Genomic DNA, 24,573 nt, shown 5'->3' with positions numbered 1-24,573 from the left:
TTCCCATCCCTATCTAGTTTGTAAATGAAGTAAAATATCACATCAGTTTATGTTTCAGTAACACAAAATATATTGTTAGGAGGAGAATGCTAAAACCCCCATATTATAGCAAAGTATTTGTAAGCTTACATTTGCAAATTGTAAATACGATTATACAATTTAAAGAAATAATATCAAGAAAAAAAAGTAAGTCAGGGCAATTGGTAGAAGAATGGAACCTCCTTCCATTCTTTTGAAGTTATGCCTGATTTTATTTCAGTTACTGCACATACCCTCAATACAGAAGTAAAGATTAATTAAAAAATTTTTTTATTAATAAGAAAAATTTAAAAAAATGTTTTGGTTTAATTTTTCTAAAACAATGAAGGAGTTTGCTCTTAATCTGAGAGAGTGCTTTGTGTGCTGCACTGTTTTTAGTGTATCAAGGAGAAGTCTGTGGGATATTCCCTTCAGTCTGGGAGAACAGCAATTCTGTTGGCTTCACAGGAGTAAGCGTTCCCTTTTGTTCCCTGCTGTATGTGCCAGTAAGGAGCTGGAGATGGTCTGTTGTGACAAGGTACAGAAAACCAGTAGGTCAGTAGAAAGACAAAGACAGACCTGGACTGTGGAGAAAGAGAGTAGCAAATGTTATCTGTTACTGAGACATCTTTTTCAATCCAGTATGCCTACCCTGCATGTGCTTTCTCTGTGAATTGGGGTTCTTCCCTACAATGGCATCCATGACACTAGAGCTACACGCTATCCCCTATGAGCTGCATTTTCAATTCTGTACAGGTAGGAAAGACAACACTAATTGAATTTGCAGTTGACATTTATTCTTTTATTTGCTGCAGAACAATGTGCAACACTGAAGGTGGAGGAGTGGAAACCCACTCCAGAAAGTTGCAGAGATTTCTCATTACCAGCCCTGAGGCATTTCAGGCATTTTATTTTTTAACTGCCATAATTTGACAAATATGTAAGATGGATCACAATGAGATATACACCTAGTGAGAAAATGAAACAAGAAATGAAACAATCTGTATTAAATATGGAAAGGCAGGTAGCAAGGCAGAAATGTCTGCATGATTAAATTTGAAAAGGACTGAAATTAGAGCCAGCCACAACCAAAGGACACCTTATAATCAACAGTCCAGTATATTTATAATTACAGTTAGATGTTTTAGTTTAGCTAGGAGTTAAGTAGTACTATTCCTAGTTAAGAAGTTCAGAATTAATAAAAAACAACCAAAATGCATCACTCTTGTCAATGTCTTAGGGGATCTATAAAATCTAGAAAAAAAAAAAAGTGGGGTAATGTCCTCTGATAAAAACCAGTAATTCCTATTGTGTTGTATTCTTCATGCACAGGAAACAAATTTGGAAGTTATAAAGGAATTGCAGGCTGAAACTCTTATGTGACTTTTTAAAGAGCAAAGTTAGTGATAGGACCTCATACAGATTATTTATTTTAGATGTTACCAGTGGACAGTGTTATAAAATCCAGGACAACCTGGTAAATTATGGTGCTGCATTAGAAAGTGGAGTTTAAATGATCTTACCTTCAACTTTATGAATTGATTTTTGTCTGTTTCAAGTTCCAGAAATTTTATGACATAATTGAAACAAAGATGTGTACATCTGAACTGAATATCAATTAATTAAAAAAATTGGAAGGATTAAAGGCTTTAAAACTTTTAGTTTCAGTAACTTTTATACATTGGAAATTTTGGACAAATAGAATAGTCTGAAAATTACTCAGAAGCAAATTTATTTGCTGTGTATATGGAACAATACTGGAATTCTTAAAAAGAAGAAGATTCTACATGTCTAAACAAGAATGAATTGTGATTGTGGACAGATTTAAAAATTGAATATTTCTATTCTACCTAAAGAAATCTAGTAAAAATTTTAAAACATTGTTGAAATAACTTAGGAAGTTAAGTCTCTTATTTGAAAAAAGGTTTTCAAAAGTTGTGTGTAACCTATTTGAAATGTTTCTGTTCCTTGGACTGTGCTCTATCTTGGTAAACTGGTAAACAAATTTTGAAACATTGGCAGGTATTAAGAATGTAGTGACACTTTTTTTTTTTTTTTTTTTTTTTTTGGCAAATTCTGTTTAGATGTTCTCCACACACTCATTCTTCTCTTCCATGTTGCATTTTACTGCGTCTTGATGTGTGAACTGAAATGTGTTTTTAAAAAAATCCTCCAGCTGAAGAAAGGAGATAGTATGGGAGACATGAAACGAGTTGACTGCTTCAGATAGGTGTCAGTTTTAGAGCAAAATGATTGCATTAGCAGGTAAAAAATGAATATGTAGTGACAGCTGTAATGCTTTTCAAAAGCAAAGAGCTCCTATGAGAGTTTGGCAAATTGCTGTTCTATATCAAGATAGTTAAGGCAAAGTGTGGAGATTTGGCTGTGAAATTTTTCCCCCCTGCATGGTAGAACAAAATTCTAACTTTATGCTCTCTATTTACCTGTTCTTATTTCATTTACAGGAATTCCCAGATTCTCTGAAAGAACAGATCTATCTGAAAGAATGGCACGTGTACAGTACATTGATACAAACCATTCCAGCCTACATTGCATTATTTCAAGATTTGAGAGTACTGGAGCTGTCAAAAAATCAAATCAACCACCTCCCAGTGGAAATTGGTAAGTGGTTTCAAGATATTCAGCTGTTTATGCTTATGCCATTTTGCTGTATTACAGGGAAATGAACATCCGTGGATATCCTTATCAAATTAATGATAATTGTCTTCTTGCTTGTTTCCAGTGAACAGTCCCTTCTAAATTTTTACAGCTCTTTGGCTGTAATTATACTTGCTTAGTTGTATGCAATACCATGTGTATAGTATGGCTTACACATGGGAAAAATCTGACACTTTTGTTATCTGACTGTAAGTACTATAAGGCAGTTATTTGTGTTGAAGTAGATCAAAAGTTCTTTCTGAGAACAGGTGGTGTGTTATGTTCCTTACAGGTTAAGAAACACAGAAGTATTACAGAATTATAAACCTCAAACAAGATTAATTGAAACATAAGATTGTGATAAAAAGGAATCAAAAATATAATGTTGCATAAACCCCACCTTTTGAATTTTGTAGTGAGTTCAGTAATGATCCCCATTTAATAAAGTGGTATATCCATCATGTCATCAGGGTTTTTGGAGAAACACATTCTCAATGCATACATACTTCGGTCTTTGTTATTTTAAGCTACATAATAAGACTTCTAGTGTTTGGTTCTCCTGTGTTTTCTGATCGTACAATATTAAAAGCTTGTTTGAAAGACTGTAACGGTTTGAGAGGGATTTACTGGTCTTACAAGGAAGAGTGTTGCTGTAGCCAGTGGTATCTTTGAAAGCTGAGGAAACCGGGTCTGCTATGAGATCCCCATAGTCAAGTCCATGCACCCAGTGGTACTAATACATCAGCCCTTGTTTTTAAATGCAACAGTCCTAAACTTTCCCCATGATTGGTATTCCGTATATATGCTAAGAGCTAACAACTTAAAAAAATAAGATAAAAACTAAAACCTCCACCTCCATAGTTATCAGAGGTTTAAGTAAGAAAGACAAGGAGAGACCACCCTAAAACACAGAAATCAGCGCTAGACTCTTCTATACTTTTCTACTCTTTTTCTACTCTATTAATAGAGTAACACTCATGCTTTTGATTTATTTACTAACATTTTACACAGAAAATTTCCCACTGACATAGAGATATATTTCGTAGTTTCAACCTAGCAGCTAAATACACTAACAAATCATAAACAAGACACAAGCAGGAGATAACGGACATAAAATAAACTAACTGTTTTGTTAGCACTTTGACCGTGGAACTCCGATGGGTCAGTGAGTTTAATGGACAAACACCTTCCACTAGTTGGTCTTGAAGAAAGGGGAAAGGACATAATTTCTTTCCAGAGGCTACCCTAAACCACTAAACATAAGATTTTAAAGGGTCACTGCTTGACAGTTGAGGCAGGTAAAGGCTAAGAAAGTTTTTTCTTTCTTCTTGCAATATTGTGCATGGTTAAAGAAAATAATCCCCAAGAGAAAGTGATTATGAATGGTAGTAAAGTCTGTTTCCAGAATAAAATTTCCATCATTCTATCATAACCAATTCTTTGTGGAAGGTAATGTAGAGGCTGCATAAGACCCTTTTTAGGGAAACTGGGAAGAAAATTTCAAATGCTTCTAGAAGCAATAACTGTTCTTTCAATCACATTTAAATGATGATTTCTGCTTATCAGTAGCTTTCACGTTACTCCCATTTATTCACTTTCCCTCCTATATATGTTCATCCCTCTAGCTTATATTGAAGGTGTTGCTTTCTTCCTTTTAATGCTTTTGTTGCACTTTTATTATGTAAATGTTTAACTGGAAGGCCCAGTGAATGTTAGGAAACCTTTTGTTGTAAGTCCTGCCTCAGACATAAAGTTACAGCACTCACCATCCTTCTCTTAACAGTGAACTCTTGTTCAGAATTTTTTGTCAGGATTCATTATATGAGAGTGGGCATGATTGTACTAAACAACTCGCCTGGAGAAACCTGTTTTTGAACCTTTCCTTTTGAGACACTGCATAACCAAATTAACAAATCTGGTTAGCCATAGATGTTACTCATAAAATAATTCTACATCACAGCAGCAATTCTAGCCTATCCAGACAAAGACACAGATTTACCAATGTAGTTTAAAAAGAAACAATACAAAAAAGCCCATCTAGGACTGTGCAACTGAAGAGTTCCACATTTTTTTTGCCAAAACTGCCTAATGATTTTCAGTCTTAGTGAATGTCCTGTGTTGATAGACCACCTATTAGTAATACAGTGGAGATACCCTTGTTGTTATGGCATAAATTACAGAGGAGTTTTTATCTCAATTTGTATAACGCTCTCTTTGTGGACATGTAAGGTGGCATGCTTGCAAATAGCTGTATTTTTATTTCATGTACTATTCGTGCATACAGACAAACACTACTATGTATTTTAAATGTTCATTATTTTAATAAGACATTATTATGAAAAGTCTTGGATATTTTGAAGTTTTTGGATGCTGCTTCAAAATGAAACCTTTCATACTTTATTTACCTAGCTGCTAAATTATCACAGGGAAAATAATCAATGTGGATTTGGTTTGGGAGCTCTAAGCAAGGAGTGAGGACTGGGTGCTAAATCAGAAGGTAAGGTCTCTGGAAAGGTTAAGTGCTAATGCATTCATCATCTTGTGTTCTGTTTACAAAACAGCAGCAAGTAGGTAAATATCACAGCTAAAACATACTTGAGAGTAATGACAGATGGTTAAATTTGGCAGTGACATGCATGCTGTTGAGTCTTTAATCTTCAGACAGAATTGAAGCCAAGTTTAGAGCAACAAATCATCCAGCAGAAACTATACTGGTAAGCCATGTTTGGTCTACTTTTGATTTTCACAAGAGGGCCTTAAAGGTGTGAGAGAACAGGAGATGCTAAGAATATTTACAGTAAAAAATGTATCACTGCATAGCAGTCTTTGGACTAAAATACCTGCAGGAACTGAAGTTCGTGTTCCTGTTTTACTTGATTTAGAAGGGAATGTTCTGCTCTGAATCAGAAAGAAAGACTTGAATCCATTCTCAGATATTTCAAATCATACTCTTAGCTATAATCATCTATGCACTTGAACAGACCAAATTTGGGTCGGAAATCAGACAAGAATACTTTTGATTTGATTCTCTTTGTGGAATAGCAAATATTTCCATGGGAAGCAAGTAAACAGAAATGGAGAAAACTGTAAAATGGAGTAGTTGCTTGTCTCAAAGTTGTCAGGTCTGGTTTTCCGGGGAATAACAGAAAAAATGAACATGGGGGTAGCTGGGGGATTTTCTTTGGCAATCATTTCTAGGTGAGTTTGCAGTTCTGGCTCTGACTGCATGGCTGCAGTGCATCTGCTGAATATCAGTTAATACTAGTACATTAGTGGTTGCTGTACTCAAAAACATTCAGTAGAATGTGTTCCCACATTCACAGAGAAAGTAGTGAACTGCATTTTCACATGATCCCAAAGCTTTTGTGCTGGGATGGGATAGTGAGGGTGTATCAGGATTTTTTGTCCCAGAAATTACTCATGAAACATTTCAAAGAGCTGTTAATAAAATATTTGTTCATTTATGTTCTCTCACATTTTTGATATGCCAGATATTTCAGAGGAAAAATAACTGTGCTTTTGAGACATATTTTAATGAGAAATCACAGTAATTGTTTTGGTCTCCTCCCTATCTTTACAGTATAGAATTTCATTTGTGCATGCCATTAATCCAATTTCCTAAAACTCAGAGGGGAAAACCGTGAGTAATACAGTTTTAATGATTTCTAGGTACCTAAAATAGCTTTTTCTATTAATAGATTCCTAGTGTGCTGATGTGTGAGTTTCCAAGAAGAAAATACGTATTCTCAGTTTAAATGCAGTCTACTTCTGAAAAGCTGCAGATTCATCTTTTACACTTGGCATTTATTCATTATTGAATATTACAGGTCCAACAGCTCAGTCTTGTATACAACTGAGGAAAATTTTCTTTATATTTCCCATTTGAAGGGAAAGTATTAAAACCCTCAGTCTCAAGTTGACTCTTTTTAGGAGGATGACAGCTGCTTTAAGGCAGTGATGGCTTGCTCCTATTTGAACAGCTAGTAAGCTCCTCAAAATTTAACCATTGGCTAGTACATCACAAAAGTACAAAATTGTTCTTTTAATTGAACTAACTAGAGAGGAAACAATCTTATTTATTCATCTGCTTAAGCTATCAAAAATGGGAATATTGTACTAAAATGTAATAGAAACATACTGCTTTAAAAATTTTGACATCACTGGATCTTGCAAAGGCCAATACTTTATTAAGCTAAATTTCTTGAATGGATTTTAAATAGTGCCATTGGGTGCTGAGATCAGACTGCCGTGGAAACTATTCATTACATGAATTATTTTTGCCAAAATATTCCTATCAATTGACTTTGTCATATTGCTTTATGTAACTATATTATGTATAACAATGTTAGGACACGTTCCTACACAGAGCAGGTTGGTATTAGCAAACTGATTTATTTCTCAGTATTCATTTGGGTCTTAGTGGGAATGTTGGAGGCTGTGCACACCATTTTGGTTATGATGGAAAAGTTTTATCCAAGAAGAAGCTTTTTCTGTTTCCAAGGTGATAAAGATGTATTGTTCTACCCTCCCAAACATTTTACTTCCTGTTTGTTTCTGATGCTGGGGAAGCTTTTCCCATCCTGGAGACTGAGTGTATAATACTCTGCTTTGCCCTTGGGAGTTATCCTCTTTTCTGGGGATCTCCAGGGAGATAAGAGTCCATGTTTCAGCTTAACTGCTCACATGAAAACAGGAAGTCACATACTTTTCTATAGAATTTCTGATTACCAAAGTATCTTCAATTCAGCTCACTGCATTTTTGTTGTAATTAATTTTCTTTTTAGACTTTTCAGTAGACCCTCACCCTATATTTTTTCCCCAAAGCTATCTCTCTCTACCATTCAGTCCACAAGAACTTCATGTTTTTCCACCTCTATTTTCCTACAAGAAAACCTTCTTCCTCCCCTGGCCCTTACATTGTACTAATACTCCTCTGCGCACAGATCAAATTCCCCAAATTTATCCTTTTTATTTTTGTTTGTATTAGTGACTTGCAATTTCTCTCAGCATGTTTAAATATTTTTAATTGAACACATGAAGGTTGGTTAAAGAGTGAAATTCTACTAGCCCATGGTCAATCTGTTACAGTGCTATAGCTTTTATAAGTCTTAGTGCCAAAAAGAGGTTTTACAATTTTATTATGCAAAAGGATTTCAGGAAGTCTTCATCCCTACTTTGCTTGGATGTTTTGAGCAAAAGTAAAAAAAGAATAAATTGGTGTTTTAACTGTTACCTGTAAGCTTGAACATCAATATCTCCTTTCAGATAAATCAAAGGCAATGTCACCGATTCCACAGAGAAGACTGGAAATAGGAGACTATTTGTCTTGGCCCATAGAAAGCTGCTATCAGATCACTGCAGATCAATGCAAAAAATTGCTTTGTGTTTTACTCCAGTTTATACAAGTGGACTTGTGTTTGCATTGAATAGGATCCTTAAGTAATAAAGACTCTCTGTAACCTCATCTGTACTTTGTCTCTGACACCGTATTGAGAACACTAATGTAGGCTTTTTAAAATGGTCAAGTTGCATTACTGTTATTACTGTGCTGCACTGTCCATCCAAAATTATAGTGTTTAATTACTGGTTTAATTTTTTAAAATAATGAAATAAAAATTTAACCTGGGAATAAACGCTATGTTAGGCAACAACTATAACATTGCAGCTCCAATTTAAAAATAAAATATTCTTAATGGTGAAATTGCCAGGGAAGACATGGATTTCATTACGCTTTTACTGCCTCTCTTGGAAAACACAGAGATGTTAGCTGTTTAACTCCCTAATTTGCATTTCTTACAGAAGTGAAAATTCAATGTCATTAAGCATAGCTAACAACAGCATTATAGCAGCAGTGATCTTATTATTACTACTTTTATTTGAAAAGTTGTGCTTGAGTATTATTTGAATATATGTGTGGCAGGTATGACAGTCTAATCCTGCCCTACATTTGTGCCTATGTGAAAGGGGTGTCACCCCTTCTGTCCCCTCCTAAGCTTGCCTCAATGGTTGCATTGTATGCTTATATATAGCCTGGGGGTGGCTAGGCACCACACCTAAGAGACTGGAGAACTGCACTAAGAAGGTATAAATAAGCTCCTAAATACAGATTACATGGTAGTGAAAGCCGTTCATACTGCCTTACTGTCCCTCTCACTCCCTCCTAATCCTCCAGCTGTTACTGCAATGAACCCCAAACGTGGATGAGAATGGCTGGAATTTTACTGACAATGCTTATGACTTTTGAAGGTAATTTAGGGATTCATTGCTCCCCAAGTTTGCATTCCTTCAGCCAAGATATCTAGATTTGGGAATTTTGAATTGTGATGAATCTTGTCTTATAGTCATATATATGTGCTCCTTCTCTCACAAAAGTAGCCTAGCAGTCTTGTTTAACAGGTTTAGGGGAAAAGAAGAGTGACAATCTTACTCCTTTTTTCTGAGAAAGGAAAAGGTCTCAGTCTGTAACCTAGATTACTGTTCAGGCAACTCATATAACCTAATTCTATCCCTGTGAAGATTGTTGCTTGTAAGACTTTAAACAGTTTTTTTAGAGGAGGGAGTAATTACAGATGTGGACCTGAATGGAAACTAGGTTGAAATTAAAAATTTATAAAGGAAAAGCAAGTTGTGCTCAACTGATTTGGTTTCAGTCTTTCTTTTGAGAAGATGGTTGATCTTTAAGTAGTATGTCTTGTCTATCTGATGTTCCATAAAGTACTTGATACAATGACCTATGGAAAATGAATGTTTGATCTAATAAAATGGATTTTGATACAACATTGTGAAAATGAGCAAAAGACTTGCTAAAGCAGAGGCCACAAGGCACTCATTTGGAAAGACAAGCTATCGATCAGGAAGAAGATCACTGGTGGAGTTTCTCAAGGATCAGTTTTGAATTTATTTCTTAATTAAGAAACTTTGAGGAACTAGGCTACTGAATTTTTCTGCGGACACAGTTTGGGTGTTATTGACATTGCACAAACAGAAGGAAATATGAAAGCCTGGATGAGCAGATGGGCTTCCAAGAAAGCAGGGAGATTAAATTAATGATTACAGAGGTCAAGGTTATGTACACAGCAGCTAATAATTTGTGCAGGAAGTCATGAGCTCATTAAATACAAGTAACTGAAGAAATAAAATCCCTAATCTAACATTCACAGAAAGACAGTCTAGTGTGATACATACATAAAGTTGTGGTCATCCAAATTCAAGAAAAGTTATTTCAGATGGGAACAGATACAAAAGAAGTCTATTAGGACTATTTGAGGAGAGGAATTTTTATTTTGTGAGAGGAGATTAGAAAAACTGGCTTAGTAAAATAATTTCTGATATGTCTGCTACCTGTGAAAACATCACAGAAGTAAACATCAGGGAAGGAAAAGAGCTATTTAAAGATAAAATTGGCAAAAGAATTAATGTTTATAAAACGTCTACAAATAAATTCAGACTGGCAATCTGAAAACCATTCCAAATCATGGAAAAGATGAAACTCTCTAACTTTGTTTTTCTGTAAGTACAGTGGATGTAAAAAACCAAACTACTTTTAATAAGGAATGAAATAAATAAAAAAATGAGATTATATGAAGTGATGGTGTAAGGATTTTATCCAGGAGGTCCCGGTGAGTGCTATGTATGTCTTATGGTCCTAGAAGAAGGGTTAATACTTGGCTACTGCTCAGCTGTCAGGTGGCATAACTTAAGCCACTGGAGAGCCTAGAGGTGAAAAAACAGCTGTAACACAGAATTGCGAGAGATTGCTCCCTGCAGGCAGATCTCAGTGAATTGTATCCCACTTAGCTATGATGTACTGAGTTTGTTATCAGAATTAAATTCAGTTGTAAGACTCGTGTTTTTTTCCAGTAATTTTCATAACGTTAGCTACAGCAATTACTGGCAATTGCCTGTAGATTCTGTAGTGCACTTCTGTCAGATTAGAAAGACATTATATATGACCAGAAAAAATGTGATGCATCTTCTATTTACTCACTTCCTTACACCTGCAAGCTGGGACAAACTATTGTGAACATTGACATACATATTAAAAACTGTGAAAGGAGAAACAAGCTTGAAAACTCATGGTTTCAGAAGGCAAGAAATTCAGAAAGGGAAGCGATGCTTGTCTCTGTCACTCTGCCCTGAAAGGTAGTTAGATGTTTGTGGGTTTTTTTTTGGTTGTTGTGTTTTTTTTTTTTTTTTTTTTGTAAGCAATTCTACTCAGTGTCTCCTAGTTATGCACCAGAGGTACATCACCGCAACAGAGTCAGAGAAGACGATGACTAGGAGGCTGGTGGTGCTAGGTGACTTGTTCTCCAGCTACTAATGGAATTAAGAAGTAGAAATTTCGGTGGCTGAAAGTTAGCATATACCTCTGTTGTGGGTTAACAATCACAGGCAGCTAAGCCTCACACAGCTTGCTCAGCCTCCCACATCTGCTTGGTCAGTCAAAAGTGAGAAAACTTGTGCATCAGGATGAAGACAGTTTAATAGGTGAAGAAAAACAAACAAGCAAACATACAAGTGATGAAAAAGTATCACTCACCACCAGCTCACCAATGCCTAACCAGTCCCTGAGCAATAGCCACCTTGGAAAACTTCTCCCCACATTCCTTCCCCACCCCCAGATTTCACTGCTGAATGTGATGTTATATGCTGTAGTATGGCCAATGGGGGTCCAGTGTCTTGGACTTCTCCCCTCCCAGACTCTTACCCACCCCTAGCTGACTCACTGGGCCAGCAGAGTGAGAAAGAGAAAACTTTCATGCTGTGTAAGCACTGTTCAACAATAGTGAAAATGTTGGTGTGTTATCACCACTCTTTGGTCACAAATCCGAAACACAGACAGGGCTGCAATGAAGAAAATTAACTCCATTCTAGACAAGCCCAGTACAATATCCCAGCGCTAAAAGAAAAGACAAAACCTCTCGGTGTTAATAAGTAAGTAGTTCCTTTTTCATTCCAGTGGGATTTACTCTCCTTCACTGAGGGATTAATGGGATGAGGAATTTATTTGCGATTCTCTAGTGCTCCATTTTATGGCATTTCTGCTTCAGTGATTATTTTGTTGCAATGCAGTGGTTGTATATGCCACTTAGCATGTGATATAATACCTTCATTTGTCTACATCGTGATACTAAACCTGGTGAGGCTTCATCATGGATAGGCTAAACTTCTATTACTTCCATGTGCTTAAAAGTCTGGAAATAAGGCACTTCACATGTTTACACCATTAAGGTGCTTCTGCTACACTCTTGTACCAGCCCCAATGACCCTTGTGGGACACTAATGCACTGCCAAAACAATACTTGTTGTAGTCTTGCAGAAAAAATTGCTTCTGCTCTTTTAACTAAAACAGCACTTCATAGCAAATAGGAAAGACACGTTACCTTCCTAAAAGGACAGCTGAATTTTGAAATACTAGTTCAGTGTCTATTTCTGGCAGAGCTAAAACTGGGAGGAAGCTGAGTGGAAGCTCCTGTATTTTTCTCTGTTGCAACCTGTAGAAATTAATATAACAGAGTTCTTACCATATACGGCTTGTCTGCCACCTGTAAGAAAAATATGCATAGCCCAGTTGTCATTTGAAGACAATGTTGTGTCTAAGAAAGACTCTGGGGTTTATGTAAAATGTTGTGTGATTTGGTGGCTGCTAGTATTAGCCATCAAACTGCATGCCTCTCCCTTTGAAAACAGCAATTTCTCAGGGAAAAAAAATGTGCAGCTTTCAATTCCTTATGTTTCTTCTCTGTCGTTGCCTGTGGAAGCACCATCTGGCCTCTGGTAAGGTTTTCCACACATTGCAGAAGGTGATCAGCTCTAAAATAACTTTTGCTTTAGAGAGAGTTTAAGTAAGCATTAGTACCATAAGGATAAGCTCACTATTATGACAGTTTTGAGTGCTTGAGATGTACCGTAGGGAGATTCTTTCCAGTGTCATCCAAATCTCATGAAACACCAGATTATTTTTAAAAATTTGTTTATAAATAGAAGACTGACATAATATGAAATTGTGACTCTCGTGTACGTCTTGTACTAGTTTGCCAACAGAAGATGTTATCTCTTGATTTCAACTGGTGAATTGCATGTAAGTTTCTTACTGCTGCTTTTGCTTGTGAATGCTGTACTTTGTCACTAGTTAGAGGCGATATCACAGGAATATCACTGAAGAGGGGAATATTGCAAATGATACAAAGCTAAGTGGCACAGTTGATACGCCAAGGGACTTTGGCTTGAGGAGTAGGTTCATGTGAACCTCTTGAGGTTCACCAAGGCTAAACGCAAGATCCTGCACCTGGGCTGAGGCAATTTCCAATACCAATACAGGCTGGGCAATGAAAGGATTGAGATCAGCCCCAAAAGGAAGGACTTGGGGATACTGGTGGATGAGAAATTGCACATGAATTGGCACTGTGTGCTTGCAGCCCTGAAAACCAACTATGTCCTTGGTTGCATTAAAAGAAGCATGGTCAGCAGATCAAAGAAAGTGATTTTCCCCTTATACTGCACATTTGTGAGACCCAATTTGGAGTGCTGCATCCAGTTCTGGAGTTCCCAGTGCAAGAAAGACATGACCTGTTAGAGTGGGACCAGAGGAGGGACATGAAAATGGTCAGGGGGCTGGAGCACCTCTCCTGTGAAGAAAGACTGAGAAAGTTGGGTTTTTTCAGCCTGGAGAAGGCTCCATGGAGACCTTATTGCAGCTTTTCAATATATAAAGCAGGCTTATGAGAAAGATGGAGAAAGACTTTTTACCTGGGCCTGTAGTTACAGGACAAGGGAGAATGGTTTTAAGCTGAAAGAGGGCAGATTTAGATTGGCTGTGAGAAAGAATTTTTTTACAATGAGGGTGGTGAGACACTGGGATAGGTTTCCTAGAGAAGATGTGGATGCCTCATCATGGGAGAAGTGTTCAAAGTCAGTTTGGACTGGACTTTGGACTAGAAGGTCTTTGAAGGTCCCCTCCAACTGAAACCATTTAATGATTCTGTGATTCTATGATCATTTGTGTAATCAATAACACAGCTGTCTGTTGAATGTTCTCATTTTGTTATGTATGTATTTAAGGATCCTGTTGCTAACACATCAGCTATTTGATACATTCAACTTCTTTACTTCCTTCCCTTTTGACTATGTCACGGTATAATTTGCATTTTTTCAGTATAATACATTTTGCTTTTTAATGATGTTTCTAAACCTGTTTTTACTGGAGAATATGTAATGCTATTAATTAAAGAAACAGAAAGTACATGTGACTAAACGTAGCCTAGAATATTGTAATGGTCTGAATTAAGCTGACAAGGATGATAAATTGCAATGAAGAAAACACTGAAACAAACACACTTGTCCATTATCTTTTATAATCAAAAGTATGAAACGCTGGATAAAAAATACAGAATTCTTGATGTAGTAATTTTAGTAGGATTGATTGTTCCCAATTAAGAGGTTCCATAAAAAATAGTAAGATACTTTTCAGTTAGCAGGCAAGTTTTCTAAAGTGGCCAAACCAAGAGCCAGCTTCTGTAGTTTCAGATAAGATCAGTAAGTATCTCATCCCTGGTAGAATCAAGATCTTTGCTAGTCTTTGCCGCTTCCTTTCAAATTCTCACCCAAATCCTTGCTGATTAAGGGAAGTCCGCATGAATGCAACACAACATTGTTGCCTGCCCCCCACCCACCCATTAGTGACCGCTGCTGAAAATATTTATTAATCTTTTATTCATCAGCACTTTTTTTTTAAGGAGCTTTTTCTTTGGTAAACTGGCTATGCCTTTTATTTTTACTTTACCTCTGTCTCTTTTGATTTTAATTATCTTTCTCTCACAGGCTGCTTAAAAAACCTCAAAGTGCTCAATGTCAGTTTCAATAATTTGAAGTCGGTCCCTCCAGAACTGGGTGACTGTGAAAACTTGGAAAAACTGGATTTGTCTGGAAATATGGAAATAGCAGAGCTCCCATTTGAAGTAAGAAAATAAACTATGTTTCTTCCACCTTTTATATTAGGCTTATAAGTACTTTATTACAGTCTTAAAATGTTTTCTTAACAGATAAAATCACATTCCTTGCAGTTTTTAGCAGTAATGTTTAAATAGTAGTGTCAGTGAAAATACCTTAGCAGCAGTTAAGTGGGACCAAGCTTCTTTGTTTTGATTTTCAAATGACTAAATTTTGCTTGTATTTATTCTGATATATGAAGGAGGACATGGTCCCAAAGGGGATTTGGCCAGCGGTGATGAGGAGCAGGTTGTGAATAGCTGTTTTCTGTGAAAGTGAACTGCATTTTGACAGCTAAATTCACATACCAACCTTCGTTTGTTCCCAGTACTGGTTTTCCTTTAAAAAGAGTATGGAGAGTTCTATAAACAACACTGCATGTTGATATGAGAATAAATATGTCTGAAAGGGATATTACGTGTGAGGCATGGTATGAATATATAACAAAGACTGAGAAAAGGACTCCCAGGCATGCACCAACATTGTTTCTTGTGTTAGATGCATAACTGCCCTCTGCCACTGCTGCTCTGCGACTTATTGTTCACAGAGAAATGAAACCATTGGCTGGTACCTAACCGCAGTTTCAGATGTCATCTCTATTTCTCAGATTCTTAATGTCCTAATTCCTGGGGCTTGAGTGGGGGGAGCTTTAGGGAGAAGTGTCAGGCTTTTTGCTGAATCCTACTTTTTCTCCAAACGTCTGTTACTGGTGATTTACAGGCAATGCTGGAGTGGACTAAGCTTATGTGAGATCTGGTTTGGCCATGTTTATGTTCTGTTCTGAGGAAATGCAAATGGTAATTAACTTTTCCCTCTTACTTTTCACTGTAAGTTAATGTGAAAAGAATAGTTAAAAAATGATGTGAAGGAAACAGAAATAAAGGGCAAACAGCTTCACATCATAAGTGGACACGGCATAGAAATGCTAGCTAGCAACAGCGCAAACAGTGCAGGTCTCCTTTCTCCTTCCTCTCCTCCTCCTTCGGGTAGCAAAGATAGGGGACCAACCAGGTAAAACTTAAGTGGTAAAAAGGAGCCATAATGGAATCAGAAAAACATATCCTGAACAGGCAGAGGAATTAAATATAAGCATCTAGGAAAAGTGAGTATATTCAAACCTGTGGACTAGAATGGTGAATTTAGCCCCAATCACTACTGTGTTAAAATCAGTGAGTATTTTTCTGGTTGCTTCTAAAGGCCTTGTAGTGCAAAGGCTTACTTATGTCTATGCACATAAACCTGACTGTGCTTGCAAGTCTTTCAAGGGCTGAGTCCTAAGAGACCAGCGTCTCTCTTGGAAAGGTCAAAAACATTGTTCCCTTCTGGCAGTCTCCAATGCAATGGGATTGAACGCCACTAGAACTGAGTGTAGGCAACTGGGTAAGGGTTCACTTACAATCTATGCAAAAATTTTGGAGCTGTGCAAATAACTATATAACAGCAAAAACTGGAAACAATATAATGCCTGCATGGTCTAAAAGGTCAAGAAGAAAAATAGTAGTGTTGTCCATTGTGTTTCTACATTTGTCTGAAGGCCAGCACTTAATATATACTTGCAGTGACCCCTGGGAAGTACACTACACAAACTCTTCTGATTTAGTTTATAAATTAGTTTCCCGTTAACATTTACAAGGCAGCTTTGGAAGCCAAACAGACAATTAGAGGAACACTTTTGTCACATGATTTATAATGCTGCAAAGTGTTTGGCCTTTGGTGTACTCAATATGGCTGATGTTATTCATAGCAATTGCATCAGTGTCCTTGATAATGTAATAGGTGTCTGATGTTTGATTCTCAGATGGGCCACAAGTGTTAGTCGCTGGCAGGTAACTATTTAATTAATTAAAATATTTAATTGATCTTAACAGTCTAAAAAGGGAAAACAGAAAGACACTATAAATGTTGTGATGGGCTAACCTTGGCTACTAGCCAAACACCCACCCAGCTGCTCGCTCACTCCCTCTCCCTCCTCAGCACAACATTGGGAGAAAATGGGATAAGAAAGCTCATGGGCTGAGATAAAAGGCAGGGAGATTGTTTACTGTTTATTATTGTGAGCAAAAAAGACTGTACTTGGGGAAGATTAATATTTGCCAATATATATTTGGATACTGAGAAACAAAGACATTAAATGGCATCTTTCCTCACCTTTCTCCCAAGGTCGACTCCACCTCTTCACTCCAGATTCCTCTCCCAGCCCTGAGTGGTGTGGGGAGGTGAGGAGAGTTATAGTCACTACACAGTGGTTTCTGGCTGCTTCTCCTTCCTCCTCACACTTTCCCTCTCCTCCAGTATGGGGTCTCCATGGGCTTCACTTTCTTCAGATACATTTGCAGCAGCATGGGTCTTATGTGAGCTGTGGTGTGGAGGTCTGCTTCACCATGGAGGACCTCCTTCTGCTCCTGCTCTGACCATGGTGTTCCCTCTGCTGTTTTTTACTCTTTTTGTTCTGCGACACCCCCCCCACCCCGCCCCCCCCCCCCCCCCCCCCCCCCCAGTGTTTTTTCCTCTTTCTTAGATAAGTTTTTAGAGTGGCATCACACACTTGGCTGAGGAGCTCGGCTGTGTCCTATGATGGGTCCTTTGGTGCTGGCTGGAACTGTCTGTGTCCAGCTTGGGGCAGTCCCTGATCTCTTCCCACAGAGGACACCCTGCAGCCCCTATGCTGCCAGCATCTTGCCGTGGACACCCAATATAAAAATTTATGACCCCATGTTCAACAGGTTAGATCAATTATTACCCAATACAATTGTTCCTAATGTCTATTAATCCAGTGAAATGCTCATAAGAGTTGGTCACCATTCTCTTTTGTGGTGTGAGCACTGGGACCTAAAGAGTATAAATGAGCAAGTACATGCAAGCTTTGCTTTAGTAGGTGAATGTGTTACATTTACAACATTAGGAAAAAAAAGGAGAAAACTTGGGAACCGATACACAAAATAAGGTAGAGAATTGCTAAAATTGTTTCCTGTTCATCATCTTCTAGAAGTCCAATTTTTATTTGACTTTCGAATGCTTAAAAGTTTCTTCAGGGAAGGTTAAAGAAATGCAAGAGGACAGCAACAATATTCTTCGATGCAAAACTTCAAAAGAAATAAGAGCAAACTTCTGCCCAGCAGAAATGATCAAAGTCTAATTTTACCTTGGTTTTGTACATAGAATAATGTCCAGAGAGACACTGATAACATATGTGAAAATGGATTCAAAGAGATTGATAACATTCCTGTAATTCAGTCAAAAATTTTTGACAGACCCATGAAGTTTTATGAGATCATCAGAACGCTGAGGCTGAATTACATCTTCAGTAATAAGTTTCCCTGTACCCTTTCTATCCATTTTCTTTATGACAGGTGCAAAAAATAGAGAAGTCTTGAAGTTTTTAGTTTATTTGGTTGTTTTGTTTTTTGCTTTCTTAGGAAAAGTGTTTAGGTTTTGTTGTGGTTTTTTTTTTTTAATAGACAAAAAATATTACATGATGAGCTAATTTAAGGGGAAAAATATTTTAATGAGATTGATCATATAACGCATGACTGTAGTTGCTACCCAGAAGTGGTAGAAGGTGAGAATAGCTTATTACACAAAAGCATACAGTGTCACCAAATACCTATTTTGAATTGAAGTTCCTAATTTGTGAAGACAGCTACCATATATTTGTATAATTTTTTTGCTGGCATATCAGCTGTTTCTGTGCCTGAATTTGTCAGTCAGCCACATAAGAAATTCGTAGACTCTTATGAAGTCTGTTAAGTCTGTTATTTGTTTTGTAAACAGGGAAACTTCAGGAAAGACAAAATGCTAAACACCTTATATCATACAACTTTTCAGGTAAACTACAGTTGTTAAGGAGGTTTCCAGCATGACTGTACTTCTTGCCTTTTTAATCTATCACTTTCATTTTCAATGCAGCTGTTTTAAGCTTAAGTATGTAATGATTGAGATGCTCTAGCACAACTGAAATCTTGTGGATCTTTATTCTCTGTTAATAGATTCAATAGCTGGTAGTGGTACCTCCACATTTTTCAGTATGTGGGGACCCTCCCACCCCACCCCAAACCATAGCATTCTGTTGGCCTAATGCAACCTGTTTCAGGGAGTGGCTATATCAGCCTACTTACTAGGAACATTTATGTCCAATACCTGGACTTCTGTCAGAATTTCTATTTGAGTGTGCTTTGGAGTAATGCCTTGAGAGACATGCCTTATGCCATAGCATCAGGAGGCAAATGCACTGCTCACTTGTCTGTTCATTTCTTATAGAAATCTCTTTCCCTGTTTTTAAAGGCCACTTCCAGCACTCTGTAAGTATTCTCACTGAATCTTAAAATGAGGTAATCTGGTGCTCCATTAAAAAATATTGAATGTGTATGCTCTCATCTTTTATTTTCTTAGGGTTTTATACCATTCCATACTATGACTAAGGAAGAACTAGCTGGTTTAAAGTCTACTATTCCATTTTTTTTTCTCTCTTCTACTGTTGGATGTAAAAATTTTTAAATTTTATAAAGTTTTACTTAAGTTCAATATTAGATTAATATTAATTGCAAAGTAAGTACTTTAGCAGAAAAGGTTTATGTATCTGCAGCTGAATTCAAATCTCTTTTGGCTACATTTGTAAATTATGAATGCCTTTCTCTGAACATGGATGAAAATATAAATTTAAATCAAATGTAAATTTTAGAAAAGGCAATATGTGACATTGCATTTATGTAGCCAATTTATAACAGATATTTCTACGCTTCAGTAACCAGGCTCAGCAGAGGAAGGTGCACTATGAAGTTTAGGGCACAATCTTCCCTGAGATAGCACATAGCTGATAAGACTCCTCTGTAGAGTTGAATTTGTTCCTCTAGCTAAGATCCTTAGGAGATGCATGCTCTCTATGTTATTCAGTCCCTCCCCTAGCATAGTAGGGTTACACTGGGTACCATACTCTGTAGGTGCAGAAGGAAGGGGAGGGGTAGATGGATTTGCTTCTAAATTTTTTTGTACCTTGTGTGTGTGAGTTTAAGGATTAGTATGATGCTAGTATTTGTATTTTAACTGTTGCATAGAGTTCCTATTGCTATTTTCATACACATGCAACTAATTTGCTTTTCTAGGAATAAAAGTGGTATTATAAATAACTTGTTTTCTGATATAGGTTTCTAGAAAAACTGCTTTGACCTTATTTTGAGGTGTGCTTCCTTCAGAAAGTATTGCTGTCTACAGTTGCATACTGAATCACCCAATTAACATTACCTGTGCACGGCAGAATACCTGCTTTGTGCTGATACTTCAAAGAAACAGCTTTGCTCTGTTGAAGGGCTAGTTCTTCCATACTGTAAAATGCTAATAATGTTACATTAGCCAAACGTATCTATATATCTGTGACCCGAAGAAACTTTAGGGAGAAGAGAGGGAAGATAAAGAAATTCTTATTTCCTCCATCTTCACTATCTGGTGTGGCATATGCTGTCAGTCACAGGACAGGCAAGACAATCCATGCTACCAACAGCAAGACAGAAATGCTTACAGGTAGATGTTCTGATATTGAAAATAAATTGAAAAGGGGCTTTGCAAAGTTATTCTGCTTTGAACAGTGTTCCATACCACGTCTGAGCAGTCCCAGCAAGCAATCTGAAATGTTTTTTGTATTCTCTGTGAGGTCTGGGTAGTACAAAGTGAAGGAATGAGACAGAGACTGTTACAGCATATGAATACTTTGTCAAAGAAGGAGCATATGTATGTAAGCCTGCTTTTCCATGTCAATCCTGTATAAACTGATCTTTGAAGTTCAGAGAAATGGCAAGGTTATGCTTTCTGGCTGTTTTAGCACACTGTGTTTTCAACAGATCAAATAAAATCTTGTATTTGTGATGCATAGAAGGTTTCAGCTAAGTCCTGATATAAGCAAGTACAGACTTTGGGAACTTTCAAAATCATAGAATCATAAAATACATTAGATTGGAAGGAATCATTAGAGGTCAGCTAGTCCAACACCCCTGCAACAAGCAGGGACATCTTCACCTATATCATGTTGAATGCTTCCAGGGATGGGGCTGTCTGGGCAACCTGTTCCAGTGTTTTGCCACCCACATCATAAGAAATTTCTTCCTTATATCTAGTCTGAACCTACCTCTTTCAGTTGAAAATCATTATGCTTTGTCCTGTCGCTACAGACCCTACTAAAAAGTCTGTCCCCATCTTTCTTAGAAGCTTCCTTTAAGAACTGAAATTTAGGAACTGAGATTTAGCAGCTGGAAAGTTTTCAGGCTTTTTTGGTCTGATTCTGTTTTTCTGACCAGTCCTACTTAGCAAAGGAAAACATTTAGCAGGAAGAGCAGAGGCAGAAGTACTATGCAAGTGTGGGCACACTTCAAATACGTCCCCACTGGGCATTTCTATGTAATATGTCTTCATGATCTGTGACTCACACTTCCCAAAGTCATACCCTGGTTATGCAGGCAGGACACCAGCAGTCTCAATAGAAATGTAAAAAGACAGGTTGTTTTACCAGCCCGTTATTCTTTAAAGCTGTAAACTTCCAAACCTGTTTCTTTCCCTTGCCATTTTTTTTTAAATGTATGTAACAATTATAAAAATGAAAAATATACACATAAAGAGGTACAGGACATTAATTTCCCAGGGATTTCACTATTGAGTCTGGCACCAGACAAGCTCATCCTTAGCTCCTGCCTCTCATTCAATGGGATTATAAAGAACCTGCAAAATTTTCACATTTGTAGAAATTTTAGATATTTACAAAGGAGTCATGCATTTTATGTATTAAAACCCGAATTTTATTTGTGTAGGATTTTCAGGACCACAAAGCAGAGAAGAGTGGTATAATAAAGGGCTTAACTTGCTACTGTGAAGCCAACAGCATTAAGCCAACCTCTGGTGAAATTTTTCTTTTTAAATCACTGGCAAAAGTGCAGCTGATTTTAATCAGACCACCATTTCTGTGCATACATTTTGCAGTCTCAGAATTGTTTTTCCAGTTGTTGGCTTGCATTTCTGTTAGACAGGATTTCACCTTGCCTTTCTTTGCTCATTGCTTGCATTCTCTTCAGATTTGTTCAGTGCTCCTGACGAGTTGCTTTCCGATACAGTTGGCCAAAGTGCTGTCAATCCATGCAAAGCAACAGCTGTTTTACGGAACTGGTATAAGATGTAATATCAAATGCTAGCAGGAGGGGTGTGAAACCCAAAAGAGCAGGTGCAAAGGTGTTAGGTGTCAGAGGAGATTCATGGACACCTTACTGCTGCAGGAGCTCTCACAAATGTTTTAATAGACAAGGGGCTAAAGAAGGGCATGGATCTATGTTAGGAAACAGGATTATGCACTTAGGCACAGGAAAGTGTGTCAGTTGATCCTGTTCTTGACACTGTGCTTCCAAAGTCTACCAATTAATATAGCATCACTCAAAACCACTCCACTATCAGAACAAGTCAGTAGCTAATAATAACATCCCACTTCATTGGAGAACCGACCCATGCCTACCTCCATGCTGTGGTGCCAGCGACCTCTCCTTTACCTTTCATATGAGTTCAATAAAAGTAACATCACCTTTCACAGTCTGAATTTTTTGTATAGTAGGGAATGACAGAGAAGTAGTTTTACAGTGTAAGGGAAGACTTAACAATGGGCAAAAGGGCACAATGTGAACACCACAACATGGCTATGTTGTTAGAAAAAGCATGAATCTAACTGTAAAAGAATTCAATGGTAGGAAAGAGTATTTGGTACTGTTCCAGTCCTGCTTTCTCTGAAAACAGTTCAAAATCTCATGAAGTCCAATAGCAAAATAGTTTTTTGAAATCCTGGTTATATAACCTCTGTTCACCAGTTACATAATGAGACAGATTTTATATAACTACTTAATAAGAGAACAAATACATAACACTATCTCATTTGCATATTTTAACTTAAAGAAAAATATCTCTGGTGCCCACATACATGGATTGATGAGACTGAGAAGGGACTTGTAGGTGAAGGGAGAGAAAAATATGCTATTTTTTATTCCATAAAGTGCAACTAATGAGAGGTATGATTTATTCTGTAAGAAGAATAAAGTTGGAGAATCAAACTGAAGTTAAGGCATTTAATTTATTGCTGAATACATTCTTATCAGTTGTTAACTAATTATAGGTAGTTACATCATTGATCAAATTCTCACAGCTGTAAACAACACTTGGTAAGGCTGACTGTGATTTTTATTAACCATCATTGATCAGTGGCAAAGGCATAAAGACAAGAGTCAGCCCTATCAGCTAAAAGCAGATTTAATTGATTTTTTTTGTCCCATTTAGAGCTCAGTCAGTTAAGCTCTCTCCTTGACTAGTGCTGGGCAAAAGAGTGTAGATTAGACCCAACATGAAATGGAAATGATGCTGAATACACAAGGGAATCCAGTAGAGGATACGGCACAGTGGTTCCTGCTTTTCTTACTGAAGAGACAACCGGCTCACAGACCTGGGCCTCTGTCACGCTTCTGAACTGCAGTGTAAAGCACAATGAGTTTCAGGTTAAGAAACTAATGGCTGGGAAAGTCAGAACAAATATAGAAAAAGAGATGACTCTTCACCACCATTTAGATTATTTACCTAGTCCACTGTTGTGAGTTGTTATAAAGCTAGCTACTGCTGCTGGAGTTCAGAAGGATGTGGGTAGTTTTATGAACAATAAACCCACAAGTTATGAAGGTTATGGTCAAGTTAATGTAACTTCATGCTTCATGGTGTAAATGCAGCTTTGCATGAATGAGATTTTCAAGACTTCCCTTGTCTTTTGCTTTGAAAAATAGATCCTGGTATTTTTTTAGTTCCTATCTATTTTTAATTGACATATGCTTTGTTTCCTTCCACATCACTTATGTTATTCCAGCCACATCAGCCAATTGCTTTGTGGAGCAACCTGAGGTGATACTGTTAATCTGTCAAATTCCTTCACCCAAAACTTGAGACTCCACGCAGTAGTTTACATGGGCAGTGTGGATGCCAGGTGTATGTGGCCAGTGCCCACCTGTATGTAGATCTTGTGTGAAAAATATGTATGACTGTGACAGAACTTCCCCTGACTGTCTGGTTATAGGATACATGACTGGGGAGAGCATGCACTGCTAGACTGCTGCTGAGGGCTATGACGCCTAGCTTCAATCCTGTCAGGTGGCATACGCTGGCTGCCAAGCTGTCTGGAGACTGCTGTTTGTCTCATCTTGACATACAGAGCTGGTCAGTTAAAAGTTTTGTCTGACCTGTGTGATTGTGGTGGCAGAGGGGCTGTAATGAATTAGAAGATACATGAGTCAGGATCACACATGGGCATCACCATTTCATGATTCACTGGTCTTTTTTCTGCATGTTACTAGTGGTTTCTTTTTGTTTGTTTGTCTTGGTTTGGTTTTTTTGTTAGTTTTGATTTAAATACTGTCCTTGCAAGGCAGGGAGATGGTTAAGAAGAGGCAAGGCTATCCCAAACTGCTTTAATAGACTTGAAATATTTTTCATTCTCAGAAGCTGGCTCCAAGACTTCAGGTTACTAATACAAAATGCTCTTTGAAATGCTTGGTTAGAGGCAATAAAATGGTTGACTAGACTTGAGGACATAATGTGATGCTTCAGAATTGTAGAATGCTGGAGTACATTTTTTTAAAAAGGGAAAGAAATTAGGAGGTTACAAAAAATATAGAGCACCTTAAATCCCCATTAATTTTATTACCATAATCAAAGAAAGTCTTGATAGGTGCCTGAGACTTTTCATAATACATACTTGGAGTGGTCCTTAGTATCTCAAGACTAGAAATAAGAAAACCTGTGTTTACTTCCCCTGACTTTTTTTTTGACCTTGGTATGTGACTTCTTGCCACTGTGTTTCTGTTTGCTTTTGCTCATTGGCTTGTCATGGCTGTTAATGGTGTTAAAGCTGCA

General features: G+C 37.4%; 1 protein-coding gene across 1 annotated transcript in view; it reads left to right on the top strand.

The window, feature by feature from the left end:
* LRRC2 (leucine rich repeat containing 2) overlaps positions 1 to 24,573 on the top strand; it is a 52,256-nt gene that overhangs the window by 14,985 nt on the left and 12,698 nt on the right. Inside the window, exons 3-4 of the mRNA XM_056325524.1 lie at positions 2,484 to 2,640; positions 14,497 to 14,633. Of these exons, the coding sequence (XP_056181499.1) occupies positions 2,484 to 2,640; positions 14,497 to 14,633 (294 nt within the window). The remainder of the gene's footprint in view (positions 1 to 2,483; positions 2,641 to 14,496; positions 14,634 to 24,573) is intronic.

The sequence above is a fragment of the Falco biarmicus genome, chromosome Z (genome assembly GCF_023638135.1).
Source record: "Falco biarmicus isolate bFalBia1 chromosome Z, bFalBia1.pri, whole genome shotgun sequence".
NCBI lineage: Eukaryota > Metazoa > Chordata > Aves > Falconiformes > Falconidae > Falco > Falco biarmicus.
This window is presented reverse-complemented; position numbering and strand designations above follow the sequence as displayed.